We start from the raw sequence: 22,401 nt of genomic DNA, 5'->3' as shown, positions 1-22,401 counted from the left end.
TTCAGAAATGACGGTTGTCATGACGATTTTTAAAACGCATTAATTAGTTGTTTTTTTTCTTGCATTTTCTGCCACCCACACCATTTAGTAATTGCAGTATTGCACATCTGGAACATGTGGCATGCTTTCCATTTATTTTCCCCTCAGTGTATAATTTAGTTGGTGAAAATTTTTGATGATTTTATATATATATATATATATATATATATATATATATATATATATATATATATATATATATATATGTATTTAATTTTTTAATTTATATATAAATGTTAATTATGAATATAGATATAAATGTACATTTGTATTATTTTATGAATTATCATAAAATAAAAAATAAAGAAAAATCTTATACAGTAATTAATATGATTTTAATAATTATTATCCTGTGATCCTGTGATGCATGTGTTAGGATTTAAAACAATATAATAAAATAATATTAAAATAAAATACAGCAAAAATGTATTATTTGAATTTAATACATACATACGGTCAGTGTTGGACAGTAATGAAGTAAATGTAATGTTACTGTAGTTGCTTTGTCGTGTATCTGTACTTTACTGAAGTATTTCAGTTTAGGGGGACTTTTATTTGACTTTTTACTCAACTTCATTTTGTGGCTTCCAGTAGCTGCACGTATCAGATTCAAAACAGTGATGATGCCTACAAGGCCAAAAATGGACCAGCGCCATCATACCTCAGTGACCTCATCACATCTCGCACTGCACCACGCTGTCTGAGATCCTCCAGCACTGCTCGACTGGTACCACCTTCTCTTTCAGAATAAGAGGTAAGTACACTTCAAGGCTCTTCTCTGTTCTGGCACCAAGGTGGTGGAATGAACTTCCCCTAGATGTTCGTACAGCAGAGTCCCTGATTATCTTCAAGCAACAACTGAAGACCTACCTCTTCCTGAAATACTTAAATTAGCTCTTTCCAAGTTTGTAGAATTCTAGGGTTATATTTATATTAAGTTTGTAATCTTGTGTACCAGTGTAGATTTATTCATTAGAGACTTAAAGCACTTTTGTACGTCGCTCTGGATAAGAGCGTCTGCTAAATGCCGCAAATGTAAATGTGAAATCAGTCGTTTCTTTTTATTAACGAGGATAAAAACGTAACTGGTGAAACACGCAGCGAGTCACCAATCAGGATCGAGCGCACGCTCTGTTTTACACGTGTTCTGATCGGCGCTTGGTGCATCTACTGATCACCAACATACAGTTCAATCAGTGTTTGAGTCATTAATATGATTCTATTAATAGATCAGTGTGCTGAGAGTCACATTCGAGTCTTTACACATAAACTGAGGTGATTAAGTAAAGAATCTTGTGATTAAAATGATAACAGGAACATTATAGTTATAATAAATCACTACTTTGGATGCTTAAGTACATTTGAAGGCAAAAACTTTTGTACTTTTACTAGAGTGAAAGTTTCAAGAGACACTTTTCTTTTTACTGGAGTCACATTTTACTGAGTGGATCTACTTTAACTCAAATACATGATTTGTGTACTTCATCCAGCACTGCTCTAACTGTTGCCGAGTGCCTTTGCTAAGTATGAACCGCTGTAATATTTACAACAGCCATTTTGACCTGAAAATTAGGATCATCCAGGATTATGAGAACCAGGTTCCTACAACTATTTAGTTGTAAGGGGAAGTCACACTTTAGCCCATAGAATCTGATTATTTTCTGTAATTTTAATACTGCATACAAATTTCTTGTATTTTCTGGTTGTATTTTACTAAAGAGAATGAATTGCGTATGCTCACGTTACTGTTGTTGAGTCCAGAAAAAACAGTGTGCCGCAAGGTCACGTGTAATAATTACGTTTTTAAATAAATGAGAACTTTATTTGCATGGGAAAATAAAGAGACACCTGTTTTGCGTTTTGCATAATTCATGATCGTATTGACGAACGCTAAACAGGCAGGTCGAAGGGGTCGCGAACATCTTCACAACCGGACGGCGTTCTATCAAAGGAACCTGGTCGTTATTGGGAACGTTAATGGAGGAAGGTTGAAAAGGAAAAATGAATTGATCAGGTGAACATCAGTGGTGCGGTGGACCGAAGTATAATGGCGTGAACAATAACAAGCGGCGTTTTTGATGTTTTCTTGGAAATGTATCGAGGTCTAATTATTATCTAGAGAACATTTGGAGTAATAAATGTAAATACTGTCATTAATATAATAATAATATATTATATGTGATTAAAATATGAAAGAAATCCTTTGATGGTGTGGGATAATTAATTCACCATTTATTATGCAGATTTTTCCTTGTCGTAATTTTACAGTTATTTACACAAAACTAATTTTTTCCTCATCGATTTCCGCCTATGTCATCTTTATCTCTGTGACAGCCATATGTGGTTCTGCCCCAAAAATGCTCCCACAAAGTTGTACCTTTATTAAACTACAGAAGGAGACCCAAACTTGTTCCAGCATGACAATAGACAATCCTGTGCACAGAGTTCCATGAAGATCTGCTTTATATGGTTTTAAATGGAAAATCTCCTGCTATAGACCTCAACCCTGAACACCTTTAAGATGAATCGTAATGCTGACTGCACCCCAAACAGCATCATAGGTTGGAGCCATCTAGCTCAGCTGTTCATGGTGATATTGAACCTCTTCATGGAAGTCTTGAAGAAACCTCTGCCTGACTCAATGACTACTTCCCGCAGCCCTGACTGCGGTTGTGATTTTTTTAGCCTCCTCGCTAAACTGTTTCTCGAGCGCGTTCTCTCAGCACCGCTGCTGCTACGTGAATATGATGCGCCGCAACACTACGGAGACCGAGGCGTGTCCTGAGAGTCACATAGAATACAGATTAACCTGGCAGAGGTAGAGCTGTAACTTCCTCCAGACACAACAGAAAAAGAACGTCTGGGTTTATTTAATTTCAAAGGTCCATGTGTTAGAAGTCAGAAGATGATTTGTTGGTGTGGTGTCTGTCTGAACCAAAGAAAAAAACGTGAACTATCTGTAACATATGGAATTGCAGAGCATGAGATTTTTCAATCGAATCGCATTGTGTTGAATTGAATCGGAATCAGATCGTAATAGGGGTGAATCGTATGTAACTTTTAACGTATCGTATTGTTGGCTGTGTGTGTGTGTGTGTGTGTGTGTGTGTGTGTGTGTGTGTGTGTACTACAGTATATATAACTAAATTGTATAATATTTTACTTTATTTTTGCTGCCACTTTAATAAATAAATAAACAAATACATTTATTTTTATTGTAATCATGTGACCTGATTCACCTTTTCATCTCTTTTTTAATGGCACTTTTCCTTTTTTTTTTTTCAAACATGTTTTTATTGATACAGTTTCAGTTCATAAATACAAACTGTACACGGAAAGTATAATAAATTTTGTACAGATAGCGGACAGAATTCTTTCCCATTAATAATTAATAAATGCTCTCTACATTTTGCATAGAATGTGCCAGGATCCTTTTTGTCTGATTAACATGAACGTCCAGAATAAAAACCAAACCAACATGTAGGAACAAAAAAAATTAAATGAATCGATCAATTTAAACAATTTGAGATGAGATTTCTCGCAGAAATCAGCCAAACCAGGTTTATTATTCTTATAAATTATTATTATTATTATTTTGCAAATGGGGCATCAATGAAAAATTTGAAAGAATAAAACAATTTAAATGCATTAAGAAAAAAAAAATCTAGAAAATCAAACAATAAATGCCACATTCTTATTACAATGAAATAACAAGCGATTTAATGATGTATGTATAAACTGTTTTTAATATATTTTAATACCATATTTGAGTGGAAATCTTTCTAAAAGCTGTTTTTAAAGAACAGCAAACTTCAAAACAAGAAAGAAAAAAAACCTCAATGAATAAATGATAAGAACTGAATCATGCTTGCGTTCAACACCACTCCAAATCTTTCTACTCAAACACTTACTCTGTTTTAAATAAAAAGAACGGCTTCTCGTTAGCCATGTTAGCGACGTCGTTAGCAAGAAATAAAATAAATAAAAGAGAGAATATCGTCCACACAGGATGAAAAGAGTGATGAAAAATGGGACCTGCCTGCTTCCAGTCGGGATTTGATCTCATGCAATGGGTTTTTTTTAATTACTTAAGTAGTAACAATGCAACCCGCACACTTACACAAACATACACACGCTTGCACAACAGTGTGACTTATAATTATTTTATAATTAATCACTCCAGAAAATAAAAAAAACAATTGCTTTTAATCTCTTCTCGCACACGTTTTCTCCCAAAAGAATCCTGGATGTGTGTAAACTCCGCCTCCTGCATGACGATCGCTCGAGATCTTCCGCTGTAGTCTCCTAGTTATAAGAACACGTTTTTGACCTGTGTGTGTGTGTGTGTGTGAGTGTGTGTGTGTGTAAGTGTGTGTGATCTTCGATTAAAATGCTAAATAGCTTGTATATAAACGCGTGGAAACACCAAATCTTTTATGGACGTTCCTTTTGTTTCTATGCAACAAACTCACTAAAAAGCAAAAAAAACCACAAGAGTTCGACACTGAATGAGTGGAAAAAAGTCCAAATGGGACATATTTTGTCTCTACCAGAAGAACTTGTGTAAGAAGGAGAACAGGAGAGAAGATGTGATCAGACTCCCTCACCCCCCACACTCACACATGGAGGTAGAAGTTTAATGGTTTGGGGTTGTTTTGGAGCAGGGAAGGTTCCGGAAAGTGAAAGTGAACCAACGTTGCTCCCATTCCACAGGTCATCACCGTGCAGTTCCGTCTGGACTGTGGCTCATCGGAAGCGACTTCACCGTACAACAAGATGATGATCCGAAGCACACGTCTGAGTTCTGTAGGTGTTATTTAGAGAGCAGACAGACGTCTGGAGTGATGTCTATCATGGAACCACCTGCCCAGTCACCGCACATTAATCCTACTGAACTGCTCTGAGATGATCTCCAACTAGTGAAGAACATCTTCAGCGAGTTTTACACGAGGCACAGCAAAGTATTTTGGAGAAACGAAGGGTCCAGATGCTGAGAGTGTAAAACTGTTCTTCACGCTGATGGAGGTTTTTCACTGAAAATAAAAAAGTGTAACATCTGAACATATTTTACATTTGTTCGGTCGAAGGAAATGTTCATAGCGTTACAATCCCCAGTTTGTTGCACAGAAACCAAAGGAACATGTATGTTTCTCTCAAAAACCATGAATCACAGTGTTTATTTTTTGGGTTATATTAATTCTTATATTATGAAGAATTATAATTAATTACAACTATTCACAATATTTAAATCTTAAAAAATAATCTGAATTTCTTTTCAGGATATGATCCCAGACTGGTGGGACATGAAACTGATTTATGACTGATTTATTTTCAGTAGCGCCTCAAAAAAGGTTTTCATTCGTGTACCATACCGTGATGTGTCTCTGTAGTAATATTGTATATGAATAAGTCTGGAAAGCTGTTTATATTCAGCATCACTGTATATATAAGATTCCAGCCTTTTTCCTTTTTTTGCGGAGAATCTGTGCACCCATGCTGCATCTGTGTGATTATTTTTAGCATTAAGCTAATCAGCTATCTGCTATATGTTAATGCTGAACCATTGAGATTTTGTCTGAGTTTTGACCAATCTAACTCTGATGCATGTTTGGGCAGCCATCTTTGTTGTCTTGTCACGTGACCGGTCTAACTCTGATGCGTGTTTGTGACGTGTTCATCATTAGAAGTTAAGAAGACGTTTTGGGCGGCCATCTTGTTTCGGGTATCAGTTGACGACTGACAAGATCCACAGTTTCTGACTCATTAAGGAAGAACTTTCTCCAGCTGATCCTAGTCGAAAGTCAGGAATTTTAAGGTTTAAAAAGGGATGTTTGAATGTAGTAATATTTGCATATAGGCCCCTCCTACTAATTTGCATACGATTCATCGAACTGCAGGAGACCCGCATGAGCTTCATCATTTCTGATCCCAGTTAATCAGGGCCTTTTTTTAATGAAAGAAAGACAGAGTTTAGTAGTGTATTATTCCGGACACAGGAAGCAGACGCCTGACGATCACATGACACACGAGATAAACATTTTGAAGATCATGAACATTTTTAGCAGATCCTCAGAACGGGAAGCTGCACATCGTACGCAGTCAGAGCTTCAGCAAACCGGCAACGAGATGGAGCTGGAGGAGATCGAAAAGTCGTTCAGACCCTTCGTTTACTTTATCAATTTATTTGCTTATTTATTTATGTAAATGTTTTTTTTTTTTTTTCATTTAGTTTAGTTTTTGGTTCACCTCCCTGGTTTGTTTCTCGATAAGTTCGCCATAAAAGAATTAAATCAAATCCATAAAACCTAGTTGTTAAACTGTTTTCTTTTTTTTTTTGTAATCACAACACACGCACACACACACACACACACACACACACACACACGCACTTAATGAAGAACGCAAAGGCCAAATTCTGTCTAATTAATTTATAAATATTTAAATTAGCAATTATTATTATTATTAATCATTACAAAAATTGCAATTGGAAGAATTTAAGGACCAAATGTAATACATTACTAAACAAATTATGTAATTTTAATCATTTTAATTACTAATTCATAAAAAAAAATCCAATTAGGAGAATTTACAAAACTAGAAATTAAAGATAAAAAGTCAATTAAAAAAATTGGCATTAGAAAGAGAAATCTGATCATGTACAGGAGAATTGATGATTAGTGGTTGGATTCAGTGACATTTGGATCCTTTGCGTTCTTTTTTGTACTTGAAAAAAAAATACAACAAAAATATTTTTATGGGGAATTAAAAAAAAAAAAAGAATTAAAATCCAAAAGTGAAAATCCAGGTTTTTTTTGGGGAGGAAAAGAAATGTAGGCAAAAGGTCAGTGAGATGTGCTTCTACTTTCCACGAGTGCATTGAGTTAAGGCACAGGCACTGTTCTGTTCTCCGCTTTGAACAGAGAGCTGCATCAGGTCAGTCCTGGTGCAAGCACAGTTTTCTTTTTTTTGTTTGGAGTGAGGGATCGTGGGATTGAGGGATTGACCGCCGCCTCCTTTCCAGGGTGTCCCTTTTTTCAGGTTGCAAAATCTCCTAAACGTTTTTTTTTTTTTTTTTTTTCGCCGACTTGACAGTATTGCAGTTGGGGAAAGACAAGTAGCTAAAAACCACACCACAAAACGTTTTTCTTTTTTTCCACTTCACCGTTGTTACGTTGTGGCCGATACTGTACTTGGTGTAAAGTGAATGCGTTCACGTGTCGCATCCGATTTTCCTGCCATGTTTTTTTTTTCCGCCACCGGAGTAGAAACTCGATCGCCGTCGTTGTGGTGTTCAGAGGAACAGGTGTTGATGTTCCGGGGAGTAAAACGAACAAAGTGTGTGTGTGTGTGTGTGTGTGTGTGTGTGTAGATTTGTGTATGTATGTGTTTAAAAGAGTGTCTAGAGGCAGACGTTGTTGCTGATCTGGCAGGTGGACGCTGTTCCTGCTTCTGAGATGAAGAGCTTCCCATTAGGACAGACGCACACCTCGAACACAGTCTGTCTGGTGGCTGAGGGAGACGCTTTTCCCTCGGGCAGACGCAGGAGCCTGATCTTCTTAGCATCCAGAGTGATCTGTAAAAATAACATATAAATACATAAATATACAAACAAACACATCAATAAATGTCACTGTTATATGAGGTGGTATCAAAAAGTCTGGAGACTGAAGGTGTAACCGGTGCGGTTCTGACCCACGTGCGTTACCACGTCTGCAATTTCATCACGGGCTGCGGGTTGAAACACAAACATGAAATTCTGCATGAAACTGAACAAATCTGCCACAGAGACTTTGGAATGACATACGTGTGACATACGGCGACGCTGCGATGAGACGTTTGAGGAGTTTCGATCGGCAAGCGGGCTTCAACTGCTGAAGAACATCACTGGAAGATGACGAGAGATTAAGTACTTCAGTGAGCTCAGCCCCCGAAAATGTCGAAACCATTCAGCAACTCGTGCATGATGATCGTCAGAGAACCAGCCATTTGTGTGCATCAGCCACATGTGTGTTAGTAGTCAAGTCAAGTAGAGATGAAGGTGAGGAGACCTGGGATGCAGTCAGCATTCACATTCATCTTAAAGGTGTTTAGTAAGGATGAGATCAGCGCTCTATAGCAGAGCTTCCTCTCCACACCATGTAAAGCAGGTCTTCATGGAGCTGGCTTTGTGCACATTGATATGCTGTAACAGGTTTGGGTTTCCAAAATCAAGTGAATGCAAACTTTTGGCAATATAATGTGTGTATTTTAAATATACACTATTTCCAAAAGTATTGGGACACCTGCTCTTTCCTGCTGTATGTGGTTCTTTTCCAAACTGTTACCACAAATCTGGTGGCACACAATTGTACAGGACGTCTTTAGATGGCGCTATAATAAAATGTTGCATTTACTTGATTTTGGAAACCCAAACCTGTTCCAGCATGGCGATGCCCCTGTGCACAAAGTGAGCTCCTTGAAGATCTGGTTTACATGCTTTGGAGAGGAAGATCTCCTGCTATAGAGCTCTGATCTCATCCCTACTGAACACCTTTGGGATGAATGTGAACGCTGACTGCACCCCAGGTCTCCTCACCTACATCAGTACCTGCCTTTCATAACATCCTTGTGGCTGTTGAACACAAATATTCATAAGCACACTCCAAAATCTGGAGGAACATCTTCCCAGAAGAGTGAAGGGAATTAGAAGAGAAAATTGGGACTAAATGTGGAATGTGATGCTCAAAAATCACATACTGTACTTATGACCAGGTGTCCCAATAAAACTGATACTGTATTCGAATAAATCTATACACTCCCAAGAACAGCTTCTTGAGAAGATTTCTTATTTACAGTCCATTGAAAACCTTCTGGATTCTGCTCAAGACAAAAAGGGTAACCTTATCAGCAGCGTGACTGCACCAGACCACAACAAAAACGAAACAATTCCCCATTAGATATAACCGCCCTCTGTGGAACAGTCCGACTCGGCATGTCCGATCCGATGCGAGACCGTCTCAGTGACACGAGCACCTACACAAACCTCTCAGACCTTCCCAGCTGGACCATATTGCTCTCTCATTTCCTCTCTCTCTCTCTCTCTCTCTCTCTCTCTCTCTCTCTCTCTCTCTCTCTCACACTCTCGAGAGCATTACGGCAGCCAGTGGAGGAACCTGTCAGGAAATAAAAAAAGGTAAAAGGAGTCATTACCGACAGCCTTGGGGAAACGTTTCCATCAAATGACCTGGAACATTCTTTAAGCAGTGGTCTTGGCTGATTCTCGTGACATCTGCTGTAGAGCAAAGCCTGAGTGGGAAAGTGAGCTGGAGGCCTTTTTTTGAAAAAGAGAGGGGACTAATTATTCCTAAACCTCAGGGGAACTGCTGAGAAACCGATGTATCTCTATTCTCCCAGTACAGAGTGTAAGAGCTGCTGTAATGGAATATGTTGGTGCTGTAGCTGAGCCAACTGTGATAGAGAAGTTACTATTGGAAACCGTGGGATTTATGGTACAACATGAGCAAAAAAAATAACATTGTCCATGAGACCATTTAGTTTCTGATTTCGCTTATCCTACAGCAGCTGCATATAAATTTCATGTTACAGAGAAACCAGACCAATAAAAACTCCTCACTGACACTGGAGACTTCCTCCATAAACAGTTTTTTAACATCCCATTTCACATCTAGTCTTCAGTTCCTCTTATAATGAGCTCCACTCTTCTGGGAAGATGTTCCACTAGATTTTGTGGAGATTCATTCAGCCGCAAGGATGTTAGTAAAGTCAAGGTAATGATGTAGGTGAGAAGGTGAGGAGCTGTGGGGTGCAGTCAGCGTTTACATTCATCCTAAAGGTGGGTTTAATAATAGGGTTTGTCGCAGAAGATCTTTCATATCTTCCAACCTGAAGATGAAGGCGAAGTGCAGACACTGCACAAAGCCAGCTCCTTGAACATCTGCTTTCCATGGATTGGAAGTGTCTCGATCTCCTGCTATAGAGCTCCAACCCTGTTGAACACCTCTGGGATGAATATGAATGCTGACTGCACTCCAGACCTCCTCAATTCATCTTGTGGCTCCACATATTCGTGGAAAAGTCAGGCGTCCCAAAAGCCTTTAACTATACAGTGTATGTGACACGTTCTTGGTTCATGGTCTCGGGGTCATCTGTGATGTAGGTGTTGGCGATGTTTCACAAAGCTTTCAGACCTATAATCTTCCTCGCCCGCAGGATTTTGGAATTATTCATACATTTTGTGAACATATGGTGATAATCTTCAGATTTCTCGAGCTCCGCAACAAGAAGTGAGCTTCTTACAAGGTTATCGGTTCTCTCCAAATGTTGGGCCGTGGATTATCTGCCGTAATTGCCGCTGATGTATGGCAGGCTGAATATTAAGCTCTGGGCGCAGCAGAAGAGGAGGGACCATATGGAGACTAGCGATGCACTCGTCTGGATGTGAACTCGTGGCAGATGGGGGTGTCAGGAATGCAAAGTGGATCAACACATCGTCGTGTTGACGCCGTGCATCCGTGTGCGTGTGTGTGTGTGTGTGTGTGTGTGAATCGAGAATATTTACCTCTCCATCTTTGGACTCCAGGCGCAGGTCACTCCTGCAGGTGGCCTGGATGTCTCCAGCTTCGGCTTGAATCTGCACGCCTTTAGGAGCATCCATGTACAGGGAACGTGTAGGAGATTCCAAGCTGAGGATCAGACAGAGTCAAGAACATAAGTGAGCACATTCGAGTCGGGAAAACTGCGTATTGCATCATAAATTAATATCTATATGTTTTTATCCTGAATGAGAGAGACAGTAATGACTGTATTCTTCTGCTTCGGCTTCTCCCATTAGGGGGCGCCACAGCGGATCATCCATCTCCATACCCCCCTGTCCTCTACATCTGCCTCTTTCAAACCATCTACCTGCAAGTCTTCCCTCACCACATCCATAAACCTCCTCTTTGTTCTTCCTCTTTTCCTCCTTCCTGGTGGCTCCATCCTCAGCATTCTTCTACTGATATACCCCATGTCCCTCCTCTGCACATGTCCAAACCATCTCAATCTCACCTCCCTCACCTTGTCTCCAAAACGTCCTACATGTGCTGTCCCTCTAATAAACTCATTTCTAATCCAGTCCATCGTCGTCACCCTCAACGAACATCTCGACATCTTCAGCTCTGCTACCTCCAGCTCCACCTCCTGTCTTTTACTCAATGCCACTGTCTCTAAACCATACAACATCTCAGAGACAGTAAAGACTGTGGCAAAGGAGAAACGTCCTGAGATTTTATGAGCAAGAAACCTGATCCTAATTAACCTCGTCATCATCATTATTATTATTAACCGCAACCATAACAACCTCAGTCTTCTCTGAGAAATAGATGATGATGATGACGATGGTGATGATGATTAGACCCAATAGGTGCCACAACAGAGCAATTTCTTTTTATTTTTATAAAAAAATAATTTTAAAATCTAAGAGTGTTCATTTTGACTTACATCAGGAAACAGCACTGAAATAAAAACACAGAAACGCTGAGTGCTCATGAAGTGCATCCATTTGTCTTACACTCCAAAGAGCTGAAATTAATCACGCCATGTACCGTCGCAAAATACAGTGGAGAGGGTGAGGAATGGTTTAGTGTACCAGTGGGGGGCGTGGGGGCGGGAGAGAGAGAGAGAGAGAGAGAGAGAGAGAGAGAGAGAGGGACAAACGCCTGAAGCCAGACAGATCCCAGGAGACGTCACTGCTAATGAAATTTTTTTCCATGAATATATGGGGTGTGAGAAGGAAAGATTTTGTAATTGCGCCTCAAACGATGCACGAGTTCAGACGCGAAGGAGCTTCAGAAGCTCGTAGGATTTATTTGGGAAGGCAATTAAGGTCAGAGTTATTTTATGTCGCTTTGTGAGGGGTTTTTGTGGTGTTGTTTTTTTCGGTGATGAACCTTCAGGGACACACACCGACTTCAAACATGACATTTCAAGTCAATTAAAGCTCCTGCTTACATAATTGTGTTTTAAGGGAGGTTTATACCCAATCAGAAGGTCTACAATTATTCTTTGAACATTTGCAGTTTTTTTTTTTGCGAATATGTCACAGTTTCTATGGTAACAACACATTTGCTGTGACGTGTGATGCACGTGTGATGCACGTGTGATGCACGTGTGCTTCGAATCTTGATAATGATATCAAAATAATAAACATAATTAAATAAATATATAGTTACTGCTGACAACTTTCATGACATTTACTTAACGCACGATGCAATCTAATGTTTTCGGAGTGGACTAAAGCACAAAGCTGGAAAAACACAGTTGTGTAGGACGTCTTTGGATGCAGCATGAAATCTTTCCTTCACTTGAACTAGGACACCAAACCAGTTCCAGCATGACAATGCACCTGTGCACAAAGCTTCATGAAGATCTGCTTTCCATGGGTTGGAGTGGAAGATCTCCTGCTATAAACCTCAAAACCCATTGGGATGAATGTAAGCACTGACTGTACCCCAGGCCTTCTCACCTTCTCACCTACATCACTACCTTTGCTGACTTTACTGACATCGTTGAAGCTAAATGAGTCTCCACAAAATCTAGTAGAACATCTTCCCAGAAGAGTGGAGATAATTATATGAGGAAACAGAGACTAAATGTTGAAAAGTATTCAGCTGACCCCCTTAACCAGAGCAACTTTCAATTATCTCATTCATACAACTGAGCAGTGGTGCTGGGATTTGAACTGATGACCTTCTGATCAGAAGTCCAACATGTTAACCATTACCCGAGTGTCCTCACTGTCATTGTGATTTTCCTTGTGACAGTAAGAGAAGGAGTCTGCAGTGTCAATAAACTGTAACAGGGAAGGAAGAGAAGTTAAGCTTTTGGTTGCTCATGATGATGTTTTTGTCTTCGAAAAAGAGAAAAAAGAGAGGAACTGATGAGGGAATGGCTGTTTATAGCTGCTAAAACATCAATAGAATTAGGGACTAGCTTGCGTCCTGGGCTTTCCACAACTTTACATCTTCTTCTTCTTCTTTCGGCTTCTCACGTTAGCGGTCTACACAGCAGAACATCTGTCTCCATATCACTCTGTCCTCTACAGCTGCCTCTTTCAAACCAACCACCTGCATGTCTTCCCTCACCACATCCATCCTTTCTCACTTGTCTTTAAACCTCCTACCTGCCCATGTCTGCTAATAAACTCATTTCAAAATCTCAGCATCTTTAACTCTGCCACCTCCAGCGCTGCCTCGTTTTTCTTTCTTATTATACTGAGATATTCTGATTATAAATAATCAGTAATAAGTCTATTAATAGTGATACTACTACTTATTATTATTGCTACAAAATAGATCTGAAATGAACTCGTCTGGAGTTTCCTGATCCCAGACGTTGCAAGAAAGAAAACAAAGACCGGGAAAAAAACATCACAGTGTGTTTACACAGCAAACAGAGACGTCGCTTTACAAGCCAACAGACCCGAGGTGGCGTTTCTGTAGGATAACGAGCGAACGTGTGGACAAGATAACGAGCCGAGAATTAAATGATAAACTCTTGTTTGTGCTGGAACTTGATGAGAACATGACAATGCAGCTAATGAGCCATTCTTCTCAGCATTGCTTCAGATGAAACCGAGAGCGAGGCGTGAGGCTTGGACGAGCCAAAGCCTGAGAATAAAATCATAAAATAATACAATAATAACATGTCTGTATAACACCATCATCACCACCAACATCATTACCACCAACATCGCAATCACTACCAACACCAACATCACCATCACTACCTCCACAATCAACACCACCACCTACACCATTATCACCACCATCATCACAACTATCACCATTACCACCACCATCACCATCTTCACAACCACCATCACCACTAACATTAACACCATTATCATCACTACCACCATCGCCTACACCATTACCACTACCATCACCATCACAACCACCACCAACATCACCATCATTATCTCCACCATCACCACCACCACCACCTCCTACACAATTATCACCACCAACATATTCACAACCTCCACCATCACCACCACCACTACCTACACCATTATCACCACCAACATCATCACAACCATCACCATTACCACTAACATTAACACCATTATCACCACCATCATCACCACCATCACCACCAGCATCATCATCATTACCACCACCTATACCATTACCACCACCATCACCGCCTACACCACCACCATCAACACTATTACCATCACACCAACACCATTAACACCACCAACAACGTTACCAACAGCACCATTACCACCACCATTACCACCACCATCATAACCATTATCACCATCACCATCAACATAATTACCACCACCACCTACAACATTACCATCACCATCATCACCACAATCACCATCACCAACACCACCATTACCACCACCATTATTAATAAACAGAGAGCCTACAGATCTTTAATTTTATATTAAGAAAATAACTCAGAATTGGCATAAATAAAGTCAGAATTAAGAGAAAAATTGCAAGATATAAAGTCAGAATTGTGAGAAACAAAGGCAGAAATACAAGAAAAATTCCATAATGAACACAGTACAAGGACAATTTTTTCATGTGGCAGCAACGAGCTTCCATAAAGACGACCCGATTTGCGTTCCTAAATGAAAATGATAGAGCGCTTGAGAGAAAAAAGAGAGAGACCACCGTAGATGCTGTGTAAATTTATGTGCATTATTATGGGATGTGATTTTGTCCTTCACAACGCTTCGTAACGTTCGCTATCTGCGTCGCCTGAGAATCGAAATCATCATGTCGCCACGTCTGTTTTTATTTTCTTGCCGTTATCTAGGCATTGGTGCCCCGGTGTTATCTGGAGAGCAGGAACGCCGTTGCGTTAGTAACGACGTGAGGAGGACTGGCTCGACAAACACCGAATGCCAAGGTGACAGACGGCTTGTTTACTACGAGTCAAACAAGTAACGCGTCGTCTGCCACGTGTCGACTGCAGGACGACGCGATTATTCGAACTGCCGTTCGTTTTTCGAGTTAATGAAAGGACCCTGGGGTGAGTCTGACCTGCACCCGGCACACGGCGTTCACACAATTACTCTCATAAATACGGGCTGGATGGAGTTGCGTGAGACAGAGCCGGCCTATTTTCAAGTCGTATTGGAGCATCGACCCTGCCCCAAGGCCACCCGGGGCTGCTTCTACAACTCCCGCAGATCTGCAGCACTGCTTTTAATGATTACAAATCACCTTCTGCCTGCAGGCTGTGAGGAACAGAAAGAGAAAAAAAGGAGACAGACCTGGATCTTGAGCAGAGACAATAAGAGATGAGCGCTTTCCAACCATCTTGCATTTATTCTCAAACCCTCAAACCCTTTTCCTCATCCACCAAACCTCGGATACGTTTCATCACAAGTCCTGATTTTCTACTTTTCAAGCGTCTTCTCTTTGACATCTCTGTTTCTACACTGAACGCTAAGTTTTAGCAAAGCTTTTTTTTACTCAATGCCACTGTCTCTAATCCATACAACATCTCAGGTCTCACCACAGTCCTATAAACTTTCCCTTTCACTCTCACAGATACTCTTCTATCACAAATCACTCCTGCTATCACTCTTCTCCACCCACTCCACCCTGCCTGCACTCTTTTCTTCACTTCTCTAACACACTCTTCATTACTTTGCACTGTTGACCCCAGGTACCTGAACTCAATGTGTGTATTTATGTACTAGTTATACGATTCACTGATTCGCATCATAAAAAGTAACGATGTGACACATCGATTTTAAAACGTGTGCATCAGATACAAGTTCGCATTTGCATCATTTTGAACATATTTGCGTCGGTAAAAAATATTTATTTCAATATAATTAATCAGTAGATGCGCTTTATTCTTATTATTTAGAAAGTGACCAATAATTTGTAACCAATATTTGATCTGCAGATCGATTTCTCGTCACTAAACCGTTTCTCGAGCGCGTTCTCTCGGCGCAGCTGCTGCTACGTGAATATGACGTGTCGCAACACTACAGAGACCGAGGCGTGTCCTGAGAGTCACGTAGAATACAGATTAACATGGCAGAGGTAGAGCTGTAACTTCCTCCAGACACAACAGGAGAAGAACGTCTGGGTTTATTTCATCTTATTTTCGTTTCAGAAGGCTCTTAAGTAAATTGATGATTTGCTGTCTGTCTGAACCAAAGAAATAAACAAACTATCAGTACTATAATGTAAACTTTTCATATGTACCTTAAATGTATCAAATCGTTGACTATGCATCGAGATGCGAATCACATCGGCCTCAGTTTATATATAAAGTATATATGAGTAGATAAATACTTTTGGAAAAAACATATTCATTGCTCAAAAAAAATTCCAGAAACTTTTAGAATTTTGTTGTTCTGGACTGTGATTTTTGCTTTAATTTGTGAACTCGCTTCATTCTGTATTTCAGCTCCAATAAATAATATAATGCTTCCTATTAAAAACTTCTATTCAAATTCATAAAACACTCAGCACCCTGTGTTCCATCCTCCTTTCATACCTTCATCCTGTCACAAAAACAGCTTACTCTCTGTTTACTTCATAAAAATCTGAACATCGAAGTTAAATGTGGCACACTGAACGGCCAGAATGTCCATCTGGTTTAAAAGAATTCATGGACTTTATGTACTCGAATATTAAACACTGTTTTTTTTGCAGACTTTCTGCCATCGTTGTGACTGTTGTCATTATCTGAGACTTAAACAGTCACTGTGAGAAAACTATGACCTTCTTTTCAAAAGTATTTGGTCAAAAGAATCCTCTATGCTAGACAGAATTGCAGGAGGCTTTGAAATAATTCTGTAGGCAGTGTTGATGTTTAATAGTTTTGGGACGTACATGAGGATGCGATTTGAGGCACAACGCAGGGTTAGGAATTCCAAAAAGAAAAAAAATAAACTTCTATATAAAGTTTCTTTGAATCAGCAAAACTGAAGGTAACATGAGACTATAAAATTGCTCATTTTTAATTGGTCAGGTCATGTGACTCATTTTCCTCATATATATACTGTATGTGGTGCTTATACTAAACCTTGGTGAATGATGGCTGCCAGGTTCGGTGATGACGGATCTGTAAATGAAAAGCTGGAAATTCGATGAGCGAGGTTATTTTCTGTGTGTCGCTGCAAAACTTGATGCCCCCATAGGCAATGTCCTGCTTATTATAATTATTTCCCTGCAGTGTACGCTTTCTCCAGCATTTCAGCTACTTCCTGACTCGTGAGTTCTCCCTCATGCTCCAGTATTGGCAGTGCTCTTTCTCCTGTTTGTTTAGTTAATGAGAATCCCCTTTAATTAGATTTTGATGAGCATCCGGACATCGATCAGGGGCGAAGAGCACCTGTCCAACAACAGGAGGTGCCAGCTACACGGACATCCATCTTCCTCTGTTCCTCTCTCTCTTTCTCCCCGGCTCTATCGTTACCCGACAGTACAGTATCACCACCTCCAATACGAAATGCAATATAATGAAGCATTCCTTATCTTTAATGTTATCAGGGAGTTCCTCGTTTTTGCTCCTGCTGGAGGCTCTTGTACTGCTCCCTCAGTCAGAACATTCCTTCTGCTGAACTTATTTGACTGCTTTACACCTCAGTGTGTCACGGATTTCACCGACTGTAATGAGCCAGGCCTAGCAATGCGATATAATCAATAAAAATAGTCCATATCCATGCCAAATGGATCTAAATAGCCACATAGAAAACTCCAAATATATGCAGACTGTGTGATTGTGATTGGCTGAAAGTTCAGGAGTGAGTTCCGAATGAATAAAAGATTTAACTGGAACGCTGACTGCACCCCAGGCCTCCTTACCTTCTCACCTACATCAGTACCTGATTCACTAACACACTTGTGGCTGAATAAAATCTCACAAATCTAGTGGAACATCTTATCGTTTACCATAAAAGCACAGAATCAGACGTAACATCGAGCCCTCAACCTCTCGATTCGAATTGCTTCCCGATGCTTTTTATCGTATTATATAAACTCTCACTGTTCAAAGAGCTATAAAGCTCCTGTTTCATCTTGAACACACTCTGGTTGTTTGTCTGGGTTTGTCATTACAAATGGCAGCTCTTTCATTTAACAAATAAATAATGAATTCATTACATGAATAAGCATGTTCTCTTTTCATCTATCAGATGAGTAATGGTTTATTGAAACAGTCTGTAGTCTGCTTTTAGCCCTGTGTAAGCAATAGATGTGTGTGTGTGTGTGTGTGTGTGTGTGTGTGTAAAAGTGTGCACAACAAAATTGCTGTTTTTTTTTTTATTCATCTTGCATTCAATAATCATTAACCTCTGGCAAGACCACCGCAACTTCAGGATCTGAGATTTTCTCAATCACTATTAAAGGGCTGCTTGGGCGATTTCAGCAAGGTGCTGATTTTTAACAAATTATAAAAAAAAAAATTCAAATTTATAAATGAGGCAAACATATTTTTTTCCAGCCAAGACCTGGAAATTGTGTTTTTAACTCTTAATCTCATCTAGGTTAGACTGGGAATGTGCTTTGGCCACTTTGAGAATTTCTCCTCCAGACCACTAGAGGGCACCCCTTGTTGAGGTCAGCTTGGACGATTCCACTCCCTCCAGAAAACTACTGAAGTGTTACTTCATTTTTGTAACTATATGTTGGAATCTGTTTCCTCTTAAAATTTCTTCCTGATACAATTCCAGGAGGTTTTCCCTCTCCACTGTCACCACTGGCTCGCTCATGGATTTATCTTTAAATGATTTTTAATGCTATTATGTATATTTATAATATATTTATTTCTCTAAAGCTGCTTTGGGACAAAATCCAAAATAAATAACATTTACTTGAAACTCCAACCCCCAAACTTCCAGTTCTAACTCCAAAGGTCTAACCCCTCCAGCTCTAAACCCTCCATCTCTAACCCTCCAGACCTAAACCCCTCCAGCCCTAACACCCCCAGTTCTAACTTTTCAGCCCTAACCCTCCTCAGTTCTAACCCTCCAGCACTAAACCATTCATCTCTAACCCTCCAGTCCTAACCCTCCAGCCCAAACCCCCCAGCACTAACCCTCCAGGTCTAACCCTCCAGTTACGTCCATACCGCTGCCATCACATTAGCCAATCAGAGACAGTCTTAGGCTCATGTTTTTCCAAGTGTGAAACCCATGTGTGAAAGAGAACATCTTACCGCAGCTCTTTGAAGGGCTCTGCTCTGACGTGTGGCGTCTCCACCGAGTTACTGAAGACTGCACCTTCTGCTCCTGAAAGCACAAAGCAGAACACATTAGCTGCGATTCACCAACATGCTAAAATCGATGGACATGATCTCCGAAGCTACAACATTGACCGACGCAGTGTAAATAAATGATAACCTCGCCTGCGTACCGCTATTTCTCCCGAGCTGGCATGAGGTCAGGTGTTTCTACTTCAACCCCCCTGGATCGATGAACGTTCATCGATGTGTTTCAGGCTCCCTGGTGAGCTCGGCTCATTAAACCAAAGCTGAACCTTGATGATCCTCAAAAAATAAAATGAAACTGTTTGTTTAGGGCTCTGGAACAAATAAACAAAGAAGGTACCTTCCATTTCATATGTGTCGTCCCAAGGAGGCCGAGCAACTGTGCACCAGCATTGAACAACTTTTTCAGGATATAAAACTCTTTTCTTGTAACGAAAGAAAAATTCAATTAGAGTTCCAAAACTGCTGCGTTGGATTTACAGTACAGAGATTTCCTTTAGGGAGGCTCTTAAATTATACCACTGTCCAGAAAAAAAGAAAAATATGCAAAGCTTGCTCAGGAGGGACAGATATCTTTTTTTTAGAGTAATAACAGCTCCAGGTGGGTCAGGTTTTCACTCCAGATGCAGCATTAGAGAGCCATAAAGGTGGAATGGGGAAAGATTTCTAACCACTGGGAGATCCCAGCAGGGCCATAACACTGAGTTCTAGCTGGAGTGGATCTTTTATTCCATTCAATGGACAGGGTTCTTATTAAAGACCCCTTGCTTGGAGGAACCACAGCGTAGGACCTGAAAGGCACTGTATGGAGCGGTGAGGATGGGGAGAAGACCATCAGGACTTCTGATTTTTGTATCATACAGAACACATCTACACCTAGCAATAAATGGCCTGGTGGGAAATCTTCAGTGCTTCCAGCAGGAAAGCTTTACCAAATCCTGAGAAGCAACAAAAGAGACTCAGGAGGAGGTTCTTTTATTGTAGGTATGTATATGGGATTAGGAAAAAATGAAATTTCTATGTTATATCAGAAAGGAAACATGTATGTGAACAACATTCAACCTTTAATGGGTCAATTTGTGGACCTTTCCATCAGAACAAGAACCTCACACTGATCATAACGTTTCGTAACAATTTTCCTTCTCACAGGATCTTCTTGTGGCACAAACATCTAACAAAATTAGACCTCACTTTTTTTAAGAAATAAAAGAAATAAATAAATCGGCCACTTAGTGGTTAAGGGATTGGACTTTGGATCCAAAAGTTGGATAACTTCTGGGTGCCTGAGCAAAGCCCTTAATCCCAAAGCAACATTACATTTATGGAATTTGCCATAATAACACCTTCATCCAAAACAACTTACAACTAAACTATATGCCAAAAGTATTGGGACACCCGACAGCTGTATGTGGCTCTTCTCAAAACTTAAAGTTGGAGGCACACGATCCGGGACGTCTTGGAAAGAAACTGTTCTTTTATTTAAGCTAGGAGACCCGAACCTGTTCCAGCATGACAAGACCCCTGTGCACAAAGCCAGCTTTCCATGGGTTGGAGTGGAAGATCTTTTAGATGAATCAGAACACTGACTGTCCAGGCCTCCTCACCTCACCCACAGAATCTCCACAAAATCTAGTGGAACAACTTCCCAGTAAATGAAGACTCACTGTGTACTGGAATGTTCAAAAAGAAGCACCTTAGCAGTTGAGGGTTAAGGGCCTTGCTCAGGGGTCCGGCTGTGGCAGCATTGGTGGTGCTGGGATTTGAGCTTCCAATCAGTAGACAGAGAAACTCTGTCAAGACCCAGATAAAATAACATCATAGCTAGTGAATGCTGACTCTCTGCAGAAACATGCAGGAGACACCATCATTCACGTGTAATAATACAGAAAGAAGGAAAATCGAAAACTTCATCTCCACCACACAGATCTCCTACATCCCACATTGGGTCTAAAATAAAGCTGAAATGCTCAAGCGTCTCTCAATAAAACCCAGAGTCTTTCCACATCTTGAAATAAAATAAATAAAACACTGTCCCGGATAAAAAAAAAAAAAATCACGATCCACCAGAAGTAAATAACAAGATTTCGTTTCTTGGCCAGGATTTTTTGGCCCATTTGAGCACCTGAACGTTGAAGCTGCTTTCAGACTCTCAGACGCTCTGTGACATCGATCGCTGCATCTCCTGACGGCCAAATAGATAAAAATAGAGGGAAAAATGTCCTGCACGGTTTTCTCGATTCTCTTCACTCTAACGCAGACTCGATGTCAGTTGGGTTTGGAGTTGCTGGATCTGTTTGTGTTTGGAAGCCTCAACATTTACAGCAACGATTGTATTTAATAACATGAAGAAAAAGAAGAAGAAAAATCAGAGTTTTTCGAAGTCTCTTTTTTAGCTTTAGCATGGAAATCGAGTCTGGTCTCGTTTGAAAGGGGGGCGGTGCTTATCATCTCAGTTTAGAGCTCACTAAAAGAAAACATCTATTGGTTCTTTGATCCTTTACCTACATTTAAATTTTAATGCAGACTTCAAAAATGGTGGCATTGTTTTGGTATTAATGTATCAAGTCCTTCTCAGTCCTTCAAGTCCTCTTCTGGCCTAAACTCTGAATCACTGACTTAAATTTTAATAAATTTTTTTGTCCATGAATATTTAATAAATTATTCCCAAAAGTCTGTAAGTTTCGGTTAGAGTTTCTGTCCAATCAGATTTCAGCCATAAATAAACAGTGTGGGCTCTTGGTAGCTTTGAATTCATGTAGCTCGTAGCTGTTGCTTTAACCGATCAGATTGAGATTCATTTGATTAGACGGTCAGAGAGCGCACTAGTCAGAGCTCACAACCCTCATCTGTTGCAAACTGCACAATCTAAAATATATTTATGTGGATTTAATAGCTTTTTGGACTGAAGTTCAGAGGTGCTGTTATTGGGTTGAACCACAGTGAGCTCCAAAACCCCAGAAGAACACGGATCAGGTCCATTGCTTCAGGCTGCATCATGACATCCTGCATTTATGTTTTCATGGAAGGAACCTTATCGGAAGTTCTACAGTCATGTCCAATTATTTATCTGATATAGTTTAATGGAGACCTTCTGATTCTTTTTTTTTTCTGTAGCGGCAAAAGTGCTAA

At 40.1% G+C, this 22,401-nt stretch overlaps 1 protein-coding gene across 4 annotated transcripts in view; it reads right to left on the bottom strand.

Moving 5' to 3' along the window:
- Positions 1-6,240: 6,240 nt before the first annotated feature.
- The window catches only part of sgcd (sarcoglycan, delta (dystrophin-associated glycoprotein)), a 170,045-nt gene continuing 153,884 nt past the window's right edge, over positions 6,241-22,401 (bottom strand). For all 4 annotated transcript variants that reach the window (XM_046868470.1, XM_046868469.1, XM_046868467.1 and 1 more), the window contains exons 6-8: positions 19,222-19,294; positions 10,598-10,721; positions 6,241-7,612 (exon numbers count right to left, since the gene is read on the bottom strand). In XM_046868470.1, coding sequence (XP_046724426.1) covers positions 7,439-7,612; positions 10,598-10,721; positions 19,222-19,294 — 371 coding nt within the window. In that variant the 3' untranslated portion in view covers positions 6,241-7,438. The remainder of the gene's footprint in view (positions 7,613-10,597; positions 10,722-19,221; positions 19,295-22,401) is intronic.

The sequence above is a fragment of the Silurus meridionalis genome, chromosome 15 (genome assembly GCF_014805685.1).
Source record: "Silurus meridionalis isolate SWU-2019-XX chromosome 15, ASM1480568v1, whole genome shotgun sequence".
In the NCBI taxonomy this organism is placed as follows: domain Eukaryota; kingdom Metazoa; phylum Chordata; class Actinopteri; order Siluriformes; family Siluridae; genus Silurus; species Silurus meridionalis.
The sequence above is the reverse complement of the archived record's forward strand: the minus strand, read 5'-3'. Positions and strand labels throughout refer to the sequence as shown.